This window comes from Exophiala spinifera (assembly GCF_000836115.1).
Source record: "Exophiala spinifera strain CBS 89968 unplaced genomic scaffold supercont1.2, whole genome shotgun sequence".
NCBI classification, from domain to species: Eukaryota; Fungi; Ascomycota; class Eurotiomycetes; order Chaetothyriales; family Herpotrichiellaceae; genus Exophiala; species Exophiala spinifera.
In genome coordinates this window covers 855,913-870,788 of record NW_015622514.1, presented here as the reverse complement: position 1 = coordinate 870,788, position 14,876 = coordinate 855,913, and the positions used below count along the sequence as shown (strand labels likewise).

The following is a 14,876-nucleotide window of genomic DNA, read 5'->3' as shown; positions in this document are numbered from 1 at the left end:
CAATCTCGCTTGTTTCCTACAAGTACTTCTGGCTCCATGATGCTTCGCCTGCTTGACTTCGGACAAGCATTTTATCCAAATTGCCCCCTGAGATCCTTGGAGCTGGGCGAGATCTTGTACAATACTGTACAATAGGCTGTTAGCTCGACCCATTGAACTGTCCGTACTGACAGCGCGGTTGGAATTTGGTTGATGATTCCACACCAAGCCGGGGAAAATGTGGTGGCAACTTGTAGGCGAGTCTGGAGTGTCATCCCTGTCTATGCTTGCCTGCCCTTCTTGCTCCCGTCTTAATAGGCATTTTCATAGTCCCCCTTGGTGTGCTGGCATTCTACTCAAGTCACAAAGCAAACTATGAATATCGTTGTGCGTAGGGGTCATCTCGTTCTCTGCGTGTGCAACTTGAAGAAAGTCGAGACGGCTTGTTGTTTACAAAGTCCAATATGTATCTAATAACGTAATATATGTTCGCCATACAGTCAGAAGATGAATCATCGGAGCTGAGACTCCGACATTCCGTTGGGACTAGCCTAGGAGCCAACCCATGCCGAACATGGCCAGCGCACCCAACTCGCCGGTCATGCTGTCTCGTTTGTACTTTGGAGTAGCAGCACCCGAGCTAGACGTAGATGACGAGCTTGTCATGGGAGGATTCGCCGGTGAACTCACAGCAGTTGGGCATTCAGAGCTGTCACACCTCGCCGCAAGCTCTGGGCCCGGGACGAACGTTCTTACTGCCCTTGTACAGTTTTTCAGTGGGTTTCCATCTGCACTGATACTCTCAACAATACTCCAGGGATGGTACTTGGGCGCTGTAAACTTTGTCTCGAAGCCGGTCTTGTTGACGGTATCGATGACGGTCCAGGGGCCATTACGCCCTGGACCGGAGTAGATGCGCCATTGCGCCACCTTCGTCGCCCCGTTCCAGCTCATCCAGTATGAAGTGGGAGCGCTGCCGTTGTGGGCGTAGGTGAACAGGGCGGGAGCATCCGTCGGGTTGGTTGTGAAGTTGTGCTTGAACGCACGGTAATTCATCGACCCTGTGGATGCAAAGTGGCCCTGTTGGACCATTCTGCCATCGGCGGTGTATTCAGATATGTAAGCATTCGAACCCCAGCCAAGAAACGCGCTCGAAGTCCGCCAGTCCTTACCCATCAGCTGGACATTGCCTTGGGAGGCGGAGATAAACTCGTTTGGGGATATAAAGCGCTGAAGAAGGGAGACTGTGTTTCGCATGTGGTCCAGCTTCAGGATCAATCCCGAGGAATATCTAGCGGTCTGATTGAAGCCATTCGAGGCGTTGTCGAAGAGGGAAATGATGGTCGTGGTCTGGTTCTCCTCCCTAAACCTGGCATCGTGTTGAAAACTGAAATTGAGGCCCGGGGGGAAGGCAAAGTCAGAGAGTCTGCCGCCTAATCTCCAAATAATGTGCCCATCTTGCCCAGACACTTTGTAAATGGTACATGTATGGCGCGCAGATACAAGATAGTCTCCGTCGGCATTTTGATCGACACTGTTGATATGGAAATAATCCCAAGGACTAGTCGGTGTCAGCCCATTGCCCGCCACCTCGCTCTCTCGCGGCCCGACAAAGGTCTCATTCAAAGAGACGTGGTCTATCGCAGACCACTCAAATATGAGCTTGTTGGTGCCGAGTTCGAGATGCTGGAAATAGCAATTCATCAACCATCCTTGTCCGGACACATTGTAAGCAGACAGATCGTAATGTTCGGGGTTGTACAGAGTGAATAAAGATGATTTCCCATCGTCGAGCACGTTGAACTCGTGTTCATCAAAATTGGCCAAGCCGCTTTGTGAGCGAACAGACGTGCGTGTGGTCAAGGTATCGTCCAACACCACAGCGTACCCTCGACCATAGCCGTTGTTCTGGGCCGCGGAAATAAAGCATAGATTGTCCGTGCCGTTGATCGAACAAGCATGGAAGTTATGCGACGGACCTCGTCCTGTCTCAGCAAAACCACTCCACACCAGGTTCTTCAATCGTTAGATTCGCACATGTCGCCGTGCATACGAGACACTCACTCCTCGATTATCGTAGATATATGCCGCCTCTTGAAACGTCTGGTATGGTCCGATGAAAATGTATCCTGGAGTCACAGCATCGTCGTCAAACAGAGATATGTTGAGGAAAGGCGCGTAGATATCAGGTCTCTAATTCAGCATTAGCAACGATTCACGTGGAATCGCCCTGGAGTCGCCGTACAGATTTGTATTGAGAGAGCGGCCCCGTGCTATTGGTATTCACGGGAGCTGGACCTTGTGCCTGAACTTCAGGCCCGAGGCAGACTGCCACGAGAGCAGCTGCAGCAAACCGAAGTGAAAACCGCATGATGGTGGCTCTAGCACCACGTCGGCGTTGAGAGGTTCAGGGACAAGAAGCTTGTAGAAGAGGGGTTCAAGGGCGTTTAATATTGCCCGTCATCGTCAGCAGCCATGTTGTCCGAGGTTGTGCAGACATGAGTATGGGCAATACATGTACATTGCCAGCTTTTTCAAGCTGGATGATGTAGCATGCGGAGATTGCGGCGATCGTTCATTGAAGTGGTAGTTGAGGGAGACTCTGATCTGCCCCGCGCAATAGTGGTGGCCATAGCTGTATATAGTTAAAATTCCAGACAGCGGGGGCAACAATCCAGGCATCACCACGCCCAAGCACCATTCCGTTGGATCTCTGGGCGAGTGACAGCGGGGCCTTTTACTGGGCAAACTTGGTCAGTTCGGACGCTTTGATACCTCCAATAGGTACCTTTATCTGGCTACCTGCGAAAAGACCCTCAGGCCAGGTGTCTCCCTAGGTACCTAGGTACGTCCCGGGCAGTGAACGCTTCTCCAATCCTCGTCAGACTTTGCTCAAGACAGGCACATCATGTCCCGAGTATCAACTGGATCCTTACACAGTGCAATCTTGACCCTCAGTGACATGGTCATAACGACCAATGGAGAGAGACACAGACTCTTCGCAATTACCCCCTGTCGAGCAAGGTATTTCGAGACAAGATAAGAGCACCTATCCACCTCATGTGTGACAGCGCCACGGACAGAGGTGTCCATTAGAGACTGCACTTGGCAATCCAAAGCATCAAGCAACCATGTCGACATCAAGCCATTGCATACCTGGAACCGAACAATGCGATCGCGTGGACAACAGGGCTGGCTGAAGGTCACTCGATCATAGCCATGTACCCAGTTCTGAGCTGTACAGAATGAACTCACGGTGTACGAGTACCAGTGAAGCGAGAGCACAGCTCGAAGAAAGGAAGATACCCCTTCCACATCATGAACATGTCTCGCACCTCGTGAGACGACGTTGCTGGTGCCGAATGGTGTATTTATACAACTCCCTCCCATCATTCCCCATTTGTCTGAACAATTGCCGTCTTTGTGCCTGGCACCCCCGTTGGCGCTTCTCGCTGGATGACTCGTCCGCACCTTGGACCCGTTCGTTCGGCGCTGGGTTCTCTCAACTCTACCTCGGAGAGTGCTTTGATGAGCTCTCGTGCAAATAGGACACAGCGAATATCTGGATGCGCTTCTGTAGTGCTTCTTGACTTCTCGACAGTGTTTGCCGGCCTGGTCAAAATCGGTGGCGTCGGAGACACAACGTCAGATGTACGGACATGCGCTCAAACTCCTTCAATTCCAGCTCGACAATAATGAAGTGATAATGCGACCGACGTGCTCTCATCCTACATTCCTTGGAAGCAAAGTATTGCGCCATTTCTCCCCTTTTGGTTGCGGTACGAGACTCTATCGTAACTTGATAACATTGAAACGGTCAAGATGACGACCTTCAGGACAGCAATCAACACTTGATCTAGCACGCGGATGGAGCAAACAACTTCTATTCTTGGAGCGTTTGGATCGGAAGGGATCAATCAGCTCGGGATTCAAGCTGCAATTGTCCTATATTCACGTTCCTACAATTATAAGCATTCAAATTTCCCCTTATGGAAACCTGCCGCGGACATCAACTCCACCAATTTGTACTCTCACCATCTTGCATTCCCATTTTCCCGTCACCATCCGACGATCTTCACACCCATCGGTTCTCGAGACGTGATGCTTTCTCGACTCTCCCGTCCGGGAGGCACTAGAACACAAGATTCCTCTCTCGATCTTGGTCCATCGACCGCTTGGAAGCGAGTATTCTGCATACCTAGGTACGTACAACGCCCAGCCTCCATCCGCCAGCATTCGACAGTAAGATGCACAGACGACGCACCAGACCTGTGTGAAAGAAGCCCTGATTCACCCGGCCCTCGCTCTCCGAAAGCGTCTTGACCGTCTCGACCGTCTCGGTCTCCTCGATAGCGTCCCGGTGACTTTCTCCCAACAACAAAGCAACTTGGTCCCTGAGTGTCCAACAAGACGGCAAGGTGACAGATTGATATGTCTGGCTCTGGGTTTCACACTCAATTTCCATTCTAAAAGCGCGACAACCAGCCGTGGGGCTTGCTTGCCTGTTTGCTTGCATTTATGATTCATGTTCAACTGTTCAACTTTCTCGGTCGAGATCCACACAATTTACAAACTCAGGAAACGACCAAGGTTGAAAGTAAAATAAAGTGCCGACGCGCAGAGGTACCTTCAGATATGTAGGCAATGCAGTTATCGGCACCAGTATTATACGCTGAGAAAAAAACGACAAGAACAAAATATGGTCCACTCCCTCCCCTGGTCCCAACACCGCCGCCAGATTCCACACGCTCGCAATGGTTCACCGCACAGTTCTACTCTATCAAAAGAAATATTCATGATGGCTTCTATGGCTCATCCCTTGCCCGAGGAGGACAAAAACAACATGTCATCTCCCCCATGCCGATGGGAGCCAAAAGACGTGAAGGACAAGCCAAAAACACAATCCACAAACACATATCATCCTCCACCCCGGGATTTCCATCCTTGCAACGTGCTGGCAATTCCGTGTTCGTGGCTTATTGGCTCCGGGATTACCTATCTTTGGATATGCAGTCGCGCGGACACTACTGGTCGTTTCAACAGCATCAGACCTGGAATGTCGATCGTGGTCGGAAAAAACACGGTTTGGGTTGTTCGTCTTTCTCATAATCCAATGTACTATTCATTCACGTGCCAATCTATTGCACCTGGCTAACAATCTCACTGGCCTTGCTCAAGCTCTCGACCATTTGCTGACACTCTTTTCGTCGTCTGATGGTATAGTCGCTTTCCTTCAAAAGTTCGTCAAGCTCTTGTGTCCTGTACATTTGTTCAAGGAGTTCTCGTTGCATCTCGTCTTTTGTGAATCTAGAGAATTGTCAGCACCGCACCGTCTAATGTGTTTGTCTTAACTAAGATCACTTACTGTACGAGAGTCAACATGATGGCTTTGGGTACCATGTCAATCATCGTCCTTCGCACAATGTTGAAATAGCTGTTGATCAAGAGTTTGATGACTTCGACTTCTTGGTTTTCCCGTTCCGAGAGTGTTCCACTGGCCTTCAGCGTTGGAGGCGGAGGCTCCATTGCCGCCATCTTCTTCTTGTTCTTACTCGCAAAGAATGATCCAAAGAAGCCCGAATTTGGCTCTGAACCGTCGGTAGGAAGACCTGGAGAGTTGGCTCGAGGCGGAACCGAGGGAGGAAGTGGTTTGCCCGTCTTTGGATCCACCTGAGTGGGCTTGGCGGCACTGTGTCTTTCATTGACAATGGCCATAGCACGGTGGCCGTTCAAGAAATCGGGATGCCCTGTGTTGATGTAACAGGCTTCCATTGCCACCAAATCTTTGACGAGTTTGTTCGTTGGGTCCATGGCCTTTCTGAAAAATGAGATCACAACTCCATGGAACCTCTCCTTGAGTTGAGGATATCGTCGGAAGAGTTGTTTCGTAAGTAGTTGCTGAAGAATGCGCACGAGTTCGTCAAAGACAAGCGACACACACTTCAGTGAAGGTTCCTCAAGACGTTTGATTTGCTGCTTTACAATGATTTCAAACGCCGTCGTACCGACAAACAGTGCAGGTGATGAACCTGAGGAATTGACCAACATTGTCCGAATGTCAATGTCCTTAACTTGTTCAAAGGGATCGATGGCTTTAATACCATTTGAGTAGAGTTCATGATAGACGAAGGAAATTCTGGCACCACCCGAGAGTTCGTTGCTTGATAGTTCCTGGCTATGTCCCTCGAGAACAGTTCTGTATTCGTTGGCGAATTCGGTAATGATGTTGAGGACAATGTTTGAGCTGTTATGACCGAGCAGATCTCCAGCTCCCAATTGCTCAAGTTCCTGAGAGTATTTTTGAAGTGAGCTAGCAATGCGGTTCTTGATGTCGGGTAGAGTCTGTTTGATGTGCATCATCAAAATGAGATTGAGCTTTCGGGCCAGATACGGGGTGCCGCAATACGAAGCCTTGTTGCGATAAGAAGGATGATTATCGAAAAAGTCCTTCTCTGCTTTCAAAGCCAAGTCTATCCTCTTCTTGTTCTCAATGTCTCGTTGGCCTCGGTTGACCACGGGTACGTAGCCTAGTCTGAGTGGGATAATCCGCCCGGCTAGAATATCGACAACATCGGTTCCAGCGTCCATCAAATCAATCTTGGTTAGGACACCGATCGTTCTCTGACCCTCGGGGTCGACTTCTCGGGCGAGCTTCAGACCGTCCGAGTTTGCCAGATCCACATTTGCAGCGGTGACAGCGAGAATGATGGCATTGGGCTTCGATATCTGCTTGAGGACCATCTCTTTGATCTGTCTTTCGATATCTCGGGGTTGATCACCGACAGGCACCTTTGTCAAACCGGGCAGATCAACCAGTGTAAGGGTGAGGACATTGGGTGAGTAGATGCGCAAGTTGATGGGCGCGGGCGAGATGCCGACATTTCGTCCCGCTTTTGCTTCGGTTTCTTTCACGATTTCATCGCGAATCTTGTTAAAATCAAAGAACTTCTGTCCTGGCAAGTGGAGGAATTCTCCCCATTCATCAACATTAGCCTGGCTGTCGCTGGTCTTTTTCAATTCTTCTTCTGAAACGCCATTCGATTGCAACTTCGCAGGCGCGGGTCTGTTGATCAGTTGAAGGACGAGGGGCCGCCGCGTGACAATTCCGGAGCCTCGAGGTAGACTGTGATCTCAAGTTAGGAGTGGGAAATACAGATGAGCGGGAGTGATTGCTGCGCTTACAAGTCTCTCCCAACAATGTTTTCGAGCACGGAACTCTTTCCACTGGATTGCGATCCGACAACCACAATCTGAGGAAGATCTATGGGATTTTGCACCTAGGAAAATAACGGTCAGCTCTATTCGACAATTCGGGCTTGACGGCTGGTGGAAAAGAGAAGGGGAAAACATACACCCACTGTCGTGAACACATCTTGTAGCTTGTTGACGAGAGCAATCAGACTCGGATCGTTGACATTGATTCTGTGGCGATATTAGTTTGCTGGCCGCGGTGTGGTTTAGTGACTATCAGCAGGCACTCACGAATAACCCCCCGGCGGTGCAGCCATGGTTGGGGCAAACGACAGTGGCAGAGGATCGTTGAATAGAACGGGTGGTGCAGACTCAAGACTGAATGCAGCAGAGCGTTGCAGGACGACTTCGAGAGGTTGATCTTGGGAGGCGGTTGATTGTGCGGTGTTGTCAGTGATGTGTGTTTGCGTCTTGCTGGCCAGAACTTGGGATGATGCACCTGCGCCTGTTGATGTTGGTGATGGGGATGGAGCCTTGGATCCGCCTGCGCCGGCTTTAGGCGTGTTCTGCGCTGCACTAACAACACCAGCACCGTCGCTAGCAGCCACACTTTCTTGGCGGCCAAAGAGAAAGGGAAAGTTTGCCGTACGCGTCATTGAGCCACAAACTCCAAGGCAACAGGCAAATGGCGAAGAGGGATTCGGCCTGAGTCGACCTGGAAGACCCAAAATGTTCGTTCCACCTTCGCACTACATCAAGGCTGAAGCTTTTGAATGAATATGGCTCTGGTTACTGCCGCGAAGTGACTAGGCACCTTTCAATCTTTGTTTCGTGAGGATCGCAGGGTAAGGTCAGCTGGTCCTCAGATCTCAACCCATTGCAGGACATCTGACATAAACTCGTCTTGGGCGCGAGGAAGTGAGCGCCATCATTCAATACCCGTGGCGAAGATGAGACGCGAGTGAAGGTGAAACACGCCTTACTGTGTGACACGTCAGCTCCCGCTTCTGTGGACGAGCTCTCCATGTCATGACGCCCAGTCAGGTATACGAAGGGAGGCTGTATACTATTGCTGCAGATAAAGGTGAGATATACAATATCAAGCTAAATCTATGCTTCGCCCCTGTAGTAAGGCGGCTGTCCAGGTCCCTCTTCCTGTACGAATCCAGAACAATGCTTGCCAGATGCAAATGATAATTGACTCGTCGTGACCCGTGACAATTCCCTCGGTGCCGTGGATGGTGCGGGTAGCGAGCCATCGACAAATGAACTCCTGCAGATGCAATGTCGTATCCAAAACTCTATACCTTGCGCAGACCGTTGGCTGGAAAGATGTTATACCCCCCTGGAACTCCACCAAAACATACTTCCTCCCAGCGTGTCTACAACGTTGATCTCATAGCACTCAGCCGCCCAGAATCGCTACGCGCAACAGGTGTGTTCAAGAGGCTGGAAAGACCATCAACGGGAGGTGGTGCGCTCGACCATCTGAAGATTGGGTTAGTTTTGGGTCCCTGTAATAGGAGTACGCCAACTTACATGCGCACTCTGCGGTCATCCCCTCCAGACGCAAACATGGATGCATCTCGAGGATTCCAGTCCACCGTTGTTACACATTCCTTTCCGCCAGCACCTCGACCATGACCCGACAACTTCTCTATCAAAGATTCGTTCTCCTTGTGCCACACGTATACCATGCCATCTGTGAAAAGGTCAGTAAATGGTGCGCGCCGTTTGCCTCGCTCACCCACCTTCCGAGCCGCTGACCACAAAATTCTCCGCCGCTCCTCCAAAGCAACTTCTAATCACGAATTCGCCTTGCTTTTGGCCTTTGAACCTGCGTATAATATCTCTTGTGACGAGATCAATCATCTGTACCTCACCGAATGCAAAGTTCACAAGGACGGTGCTGCCGTCCCGGCTGAGCGAGATACTCGTCATCTTCCCAGAAGTTTTGATGGGAGGCTCCTCTCGATAGGTCTGCAAATCGAAAATTCGAATGATGTTCTGTGGGTCTAGAGCAACAAGCCAATGGCCATCATTCGTGATTGCAACGTCTTGTACTCGGAATCCTTTGGGCCAGACGTAGATGGGCGTCTCGGGATTCTCTGCAAGAAGGCTCCAGTAGCAGAGTTGACAATTTCTATCATGGCTTGCTGTCACAAAACCCATCGAATCAGGCCTCCACGCGGCTGCAGTGACACCGTATGTCGGCTCTTCGGATTCATGATGCAGTGTGACCTTTAGCCTGCCAGTTTCAACATCCCATACCCTGGCTTTGGCATCTTGAGAACATGAGATGATCTTCGTGTCGTCGGGACTCCATGCAACATAAGTGACCTCTGCAGAATGCTGTTTTAATTCGTGAATGCGTTTGAAAGTGACGGTCTCGTAGATATTGACGGTTCGATCTTGACTTGCAGTTGCCAACTTCGTGCCGTCGTGGGAGAACTGGACGTGCCAAACCTCACCTGCATGGTCTTGGAGTTCGATCGAGGTACGGGAGGGGAAGGCTTCTCGATCGCAGAGATGATCTGAGTAGAGTGACGGAGCCACTGCAGTGTTGTGATATAAACATTGATTTATCTGGTTCTGCTTCACCTGGTCGAACAGCTCGGCTAGCCGATGGTCTCGGATCATCACAGATGGAGCGATCGACCTGGACAGATCCTGGAGAAGTATCTTTCGGGATTCTGCCACTGTGCCAGCCCAGTGAGCCTTGGCCCTCAGGTCTTCAGGAGGACACATGAGAAGCGTCGAGAGGGCATGTAGTTGATGGACGTCATGACCCAACGGCGTTAATTCCTGCCGGAGAACCATAAGAGCCATGCTCAGATTTCGACTGTCTAGAAGCTCCAGGAACTTTTGTTGGCGAATCCAAAACAGCATCTGATCACGGTCGGCCCCTTCCGCAAGCACCAAGCCTTCGCCGTGTTGATCGTCATCCACAAGTAAGCCTTCGATAGAATCACCTCGGGGTGAACCCACCAGAATTGCTTCTGCCTCTGACCATGCACCTGCTTGGATTGCGATCCGGAATGCTGCAGCAGAAGGACTCTCCAAATTGTACCCACTCTCTTCCGATAAGCAATCTGCGGCATTCGGGTATCCCATGTCAAGCAAGCCTTGAACTAGAATCCTTACAACCTCCTCCCGGTTGTGGCCCCGATATGTCGCTGATCGTACTGGCGAAGGCTTCTTGATTGCACCGTTGGCAAAGGATGGGGCAGAGCCATTGAGACTGCTCGAAATGTGTCCATTGACGGCAGTGTGTAAGGGTTTCCGAGGAGTCGAGCCATTCGAGCTTGCAATATGACCATTAGAATATGCTTGCCCTGAGTCGTCACTAACTCTCATGTTGTGTCTATTTGTTCTCCTGCGCTTTCTTTGGGGTTCTGTGTCTCGGGGGTGAGAATCAGCGGAAGGTTCTGCTTCAGAAGAGGTGTCACTTAGGTGGTCAAACTCTGGGGAGGATGACCGCCGTCTCCTTCGTCGACGCCGCTCTTCGATACCCTGTACCTGCTCTATAGGTGGCGGATTCGGCACGGAGATGTTGGAAGGCGCGGAAGACGGGTGCGTCGATGTCTCGGTCGAGGGACTTGGAGGTGGAATTGGGGGTTGGGCAAAGGAATCTGTGATGGAAGTATTTGAGGGAGGTATCGAGGTGGATGGGTGGTCGGTAGTGATTGGGTTGTCGTCAGTTGAATGGTGGTTTGCCAGCTCGTGGTGGCGGCCAAAGCCGCCGGTATCAAAGTCAGGACTGCCGGAACCACCTTCTTCAAGGCACCGCTGGATGTTGAAGGCGTAGACGGGCTCTTCAGGATGCTGTTCCGATGGGTTCAACGCCTGGGAGATTTGTAGTTATGTACGTTCATTTATGGCTCCAGAAGCCTATGCACCAACGCGTGAGTGGGAATTGAGCACAAGGGCAAGATAGCGCCTCATCGACCCGATGTACGCGGGATTGACAGCGTAGGGAGAGGACGCAGACGCACGGGCAGTTCCAGCTCAGATGTTTCGGTGTAGAAATGCGGCAGTGCTCGGTGAACAAGGTCCAGTAATGCAAAATTGAGTAGATACGGAGAGGTAGGAGGAGGAGGAGTGTGTCGTAGAATGGTAATGGTAGTCGCTGGTGGTCATGGAGGCAGATGACAAGATGGAGATGGGGCACGTCGGAGCGACCAAGTACCAACCACGTCTAACTAAGCTTGGTCATTCTGTCTTGCTGTCTTGCGGCCTTCAAGCCGCCCGCATCATCTGAGTCTAGCATTTCACCATTCGATCTGTCCCGCTTCTCTACAACCAGAGTCGGTGAACGGTGCCAGGCACGCACTCCCCGCTACATTCGTGTCTACGATAGGCGCATAGCGCTGTTTCGGCCGTGGTAGAATTCCCACTACCTGTCACCTCTCAAGCTGCGTAAGAGCTGAAGCACGGCAGAACCCCGCGCCGCCCCAAAATATGAAATGCTTCTGTCATCAAGAGTCGATGGGAGAGAGTACACGTACGATTTTCAGTATTAGCTGCCTTTCGGAAGGATGGTCCTGAATGCCAGAAAGAGTTGAGCCCTGGTCTACTATCGAAGACTCCTCCGGAGTGCAGCACCATTGGCGGAAAGTCGAAAAGTGGAAAGTCGACTGAGCATCTGCAGTCTCACTAGGCCGTGCCTCGGGTCGATAAGCCAGATAATGGGAATGGCACTGTCCCGAGGATGAAACCAAGTGAAAGTGGTGGTTCCCTTGTGGTACACAGCGGTTTGCGTTAGGTATCTAGCTTCACGACAACATTCCAAAGAAATGAGTTTCAGAGAGGAGGGCCTCGAGTATTCCAATCGCATGACTGATTGCCTCCTTACTCTATCGTCAGTTGTCGTGAATGCTGATGACATATACGAGTGCAGAGTGTAGCACGTCGGGCCATTGCTCTGCTGGTTTCCAGTGCAAGTGTAGGCACGATTGCGTAGGGCCAGGCAGGCTTAGATGCTCAGGTTAGGCATCCCGGCCCTTAACCGGTAGGGGGCAATAGGCGTGCCTAGCAGTCCCAGGAGGCCCATAGCTTCACCTGCCAGTACGAAAACAGTACCTGAGATAAGACCCTCGCTAGGTTCTAGTGAGTACCTAATTGTAATTGGAGCGACTCGATTGAGGCTGTAACACGCCCACCCCAACACTATTATGACACAAGCACGAGCACTAACTGGCAGCTGCAACTCGGTCCACCCTGCCACCAGCCCGCTGTTGCCTTCAAATTCTAATTAATAGATGTCTTTGGGTCAATGACTTCGTACCTTATGGATGCTTGGGTTCCGTCCTCGTCTTTCTCGCAAAAAGTCTCTAGTGGAGTTTATCACCGGGAAGAGCATTGACGATCTTGCCAGCCTATCTGACCTCAGCTATCTGCAGCTTCAGCTTGGCCTTCCTGATCTCCTCGAAGACGACCTTGAGGAAGAGCTTAGCGGTCCTAGCTCCAACCACACCTCTATCTTCGCCTTTCCTCAACCCCTTCAGCAGCTACAATCAACCGCCCGAACATACAGAAGGATGCCTGCTTCAAAAGAGAGTGGAGTTGGGTCGGAGGACCAGAATGGCCTCGTCTTTGGCGTCTCCGGTCCCGTCATTGTCGCCGAGAATATGATCGGTGTGGCCATGTACGAGCTCTGCAGGGTTGGCTACGATGAGCTAGTTGGTGAAGTCATTCGGATAGAGGGCGATAAAGCTACCATCCAGGTGTACGAAGAAACTGGTTTGTGAAAACTGATGCATCCCTTCGAGACCCAATGCTGACTTGCTGCCAGCTGGCGTTACCGTCGGAGATCCTGTCAAGCGAACAGGCAAACCTCTATCTGTCGAGCTCGGTCCTGGGTTGATGGAAACCATCTATGACGGCATCCAGCGACCTCTAAAAGGAATCGCTGATGATACGAAAAGCATTTACATTCCACGTGGTATTTCCGTACCTGCGTTGGACCGCAAGAAGAAATGGCCATTCACTCCTACTATGAAAGAGGGTGATCACATCAGCGGTGGAGATATCTGGGGCAAAGTCGTCGAGAACACCTTGTTGAACGAACACAGAATCCTGTTGCCGCCCAGGGCCAGAGGCACCATCAAGAAAATTGCTCCCAAGGGCGAATATACCGTTGATCAACCTCTTCTCACGGTTGAGTTCAATGGGGAAACAAAGGAATATCCAATGATGCAGACATGGCCTGTCCGTGTTCCCCGACCGGTCAATGAAAGATTGCGCGCAGATTCACCCTTTATCGTCGGCCAGCGAGTGCTCGATGCCCTCTTCCCGTCTGTTCAAGGTGGTACTGTGTGTATTCCGGGAGCCTTTGGATGTGGCAAGACTGTCATTTCTCAATCAGTCTCCAAGTTTTCCAACAGCGATATCATCGTCTATGTTGGGTGCGGTAAGTGATGAAGACGTATGGAAAATCCATGATCCCGTCCTGACGTGATCCTAGGCGAACGAGGTAACGAAATGGCCGAAGTGTTGATGGACTTTCCTGAGCTCTCCATCACGATTGACGGCCGCAAGGAGCCCATCATGAAGCGAACCTGCTTGATCGCAAACACTTCGAATATGCCTGTGGCCGCAAGAGAAGCCTCAATCTACACTGGAATCACAGTGGCTGAGTACTTTAGGGACCAGGGCAAGGCTGTTGCGATGATGGCAGACTCGTCTTCTCGATGGGCCGAAGCTCTTCGAGAGATTTCCGGTCGATTGGGAGAGATGCCTGCTGATCAAGGTTTCCCAGCATATCTTTCCGCTAAGCTCGCCTCTTTCTACGAACGAGCTGGTAACTCGATTGCGCTTGGCTCTCCAGAACGAACCGGCAGCATCTCGATTGTGGCAGCCGTCTCACCACCCGGTGGTGATTTCTCCGATCCTGTAACATCTGCTACCCTGGGTATCGTGCAGGTGTTTTGGGGGTTGGACAAGAAACTTGCTCAGCGAAAACATTTCCCCAGCATCAACACCTCTGTTTCCTACAGCAAGTACACCAATATCCTAGACCAGTTCTACGTGAAAGACCATCCCGATTTCCCCAAGCTCCGGGACCGCATTAAAGAACTCTTGACCAACTCGGAAGATCTCGACCAAGTCGTCCAGCTCGTCGGTAAATCTGCACTTGGTGATTCGGATAAAATCATTCTCGATGTTGCTGCAATGTTGAAGGACGACTTCCTCCAGCAAAATGGCTACAGTGATTACGATCAGTTCTGTCCCCTGTGGAAGACCGAGTATATGATGAAAGCCTTTATGCAGTTCCACGACGAAGCGCAAAAGGCCGTCACGAGTGGCTTGTCATGGGCAAAGGTCAGAGAGTCGACCAACGAGATCCAGCATGGCCTCAGAAGCATGAAGTTTGAACTCCCAGACAACCAAGAGGAGGTGTCAAGCAAGTACGACAAGCTGCTGCAGAACATGTCGGAGAAGTTTGCTAGTGTTAGTGATGAATAGAAGGAGCGACTGACTGGTGGAAGGCTGGGCGGGTTGTCTGGGTTGCGTCGGTTTTAATAGTTATACTGAAGTAGCAATGGAATTGCCGTTTTACTCTTGACACTAGAACAGAGCAGAGAAGAACAGGGCAGGACAAGAACATGAGCGAGAGCGTGAGTGAGAAGGTGTCCATTACGTCAATAAATATATTGTTTTTATTTCATTCAACTCGTAAAAATAGCACTCCACACTCCATACTC

The 14,876-nt window shown here is 50.9% G+C and overlaps 4 protein-coding genes across 4 annotated transcripts; 1 reads left to right on the top strand and 3 right to left on the bottom strand.

Annotated features, from left to right (window-relative positions):
* Positions 1-525: 525 nt before the first annotated feature.
* Positions 526-2,350, bottom strand: PV08_02599 (uncharacterized protein; the record flags this gene model as incomplete). Its single annotated transcript, XM_016376957.1, has 3 exons — positions 526-1,995; positions 2,044-2,172; positions 2,225-2,350. 3 exons carry the CDS (start codon positions 2,348-2,350, stop codon positions 526-528), a joined length of 1,725 nt encoding a protein of 574 aa, XP_016238527.1.
* A 2,767-nt stretch (positions 2,351-5,117) lies between these two features.
* Positions 5,118-7,826, bottom strand: PV08_02598 (vacuolar protein sorting-associated protein 1; the record flags this gene model as incomplete). Its single annotated transcript, XM_016376956.1, has 5 exons — positions 5,118-5,286; positions 5,345-7,102; positions 7,162-7,256; positions 7,332-7,401; positions 7,462-7,826. The coding sequence occupies 5 exons, from the start codon at positions 7,824-7,826 to the stop codon at positions 5,118-5,120; spliced, it is 2,457 nt and encodes an 818-aa protein (XP_016238526.1).
* A 726-nt stretch (positions 7,827-8,552) lies between these two features.
* On the bottom strand, positions 8,553-10,527 carry PV08_02597 (uncharacterized protein; the record flags this gene model as incomplete). The annotated part of the gene is made up of 3 exons (XM_016376955.1): positions 8,553-8,658; positions 8,710-8,872; positions 8,922-10,527. The coding sequence occupies 3 exons, from the start codon at positions 10,525-10,527 to the stop codon at positions 8,553-8,555; spliced, it is 1,875 nt and encodes a 624-aa protein (XP_016238525.1).
* Positions 10,528-12,464: 1,937 nt separating this feature from the next.
* PV08_02596 (V-type proton ATPase catalytic subunit A) lies at positions 12,465-14,637 on the top strand (the record flags this gene model as incomplete). Its single annotated transcript, XM_016376954.1, has 3 exons — positions 12,465-12,912; positions 12,965-13,582; positions 13,637-14,637. The coding sequence occupies 3 exons, from the start codon at positions 12,465-12,467 to the stop codon at positions 14,635-14,637; spliced, it is 2,067 nt and encodes a 688-aa protein (XP_016238524.1).
* Positions 14,638-14,876: the final 239 nt, after the last annotated feature.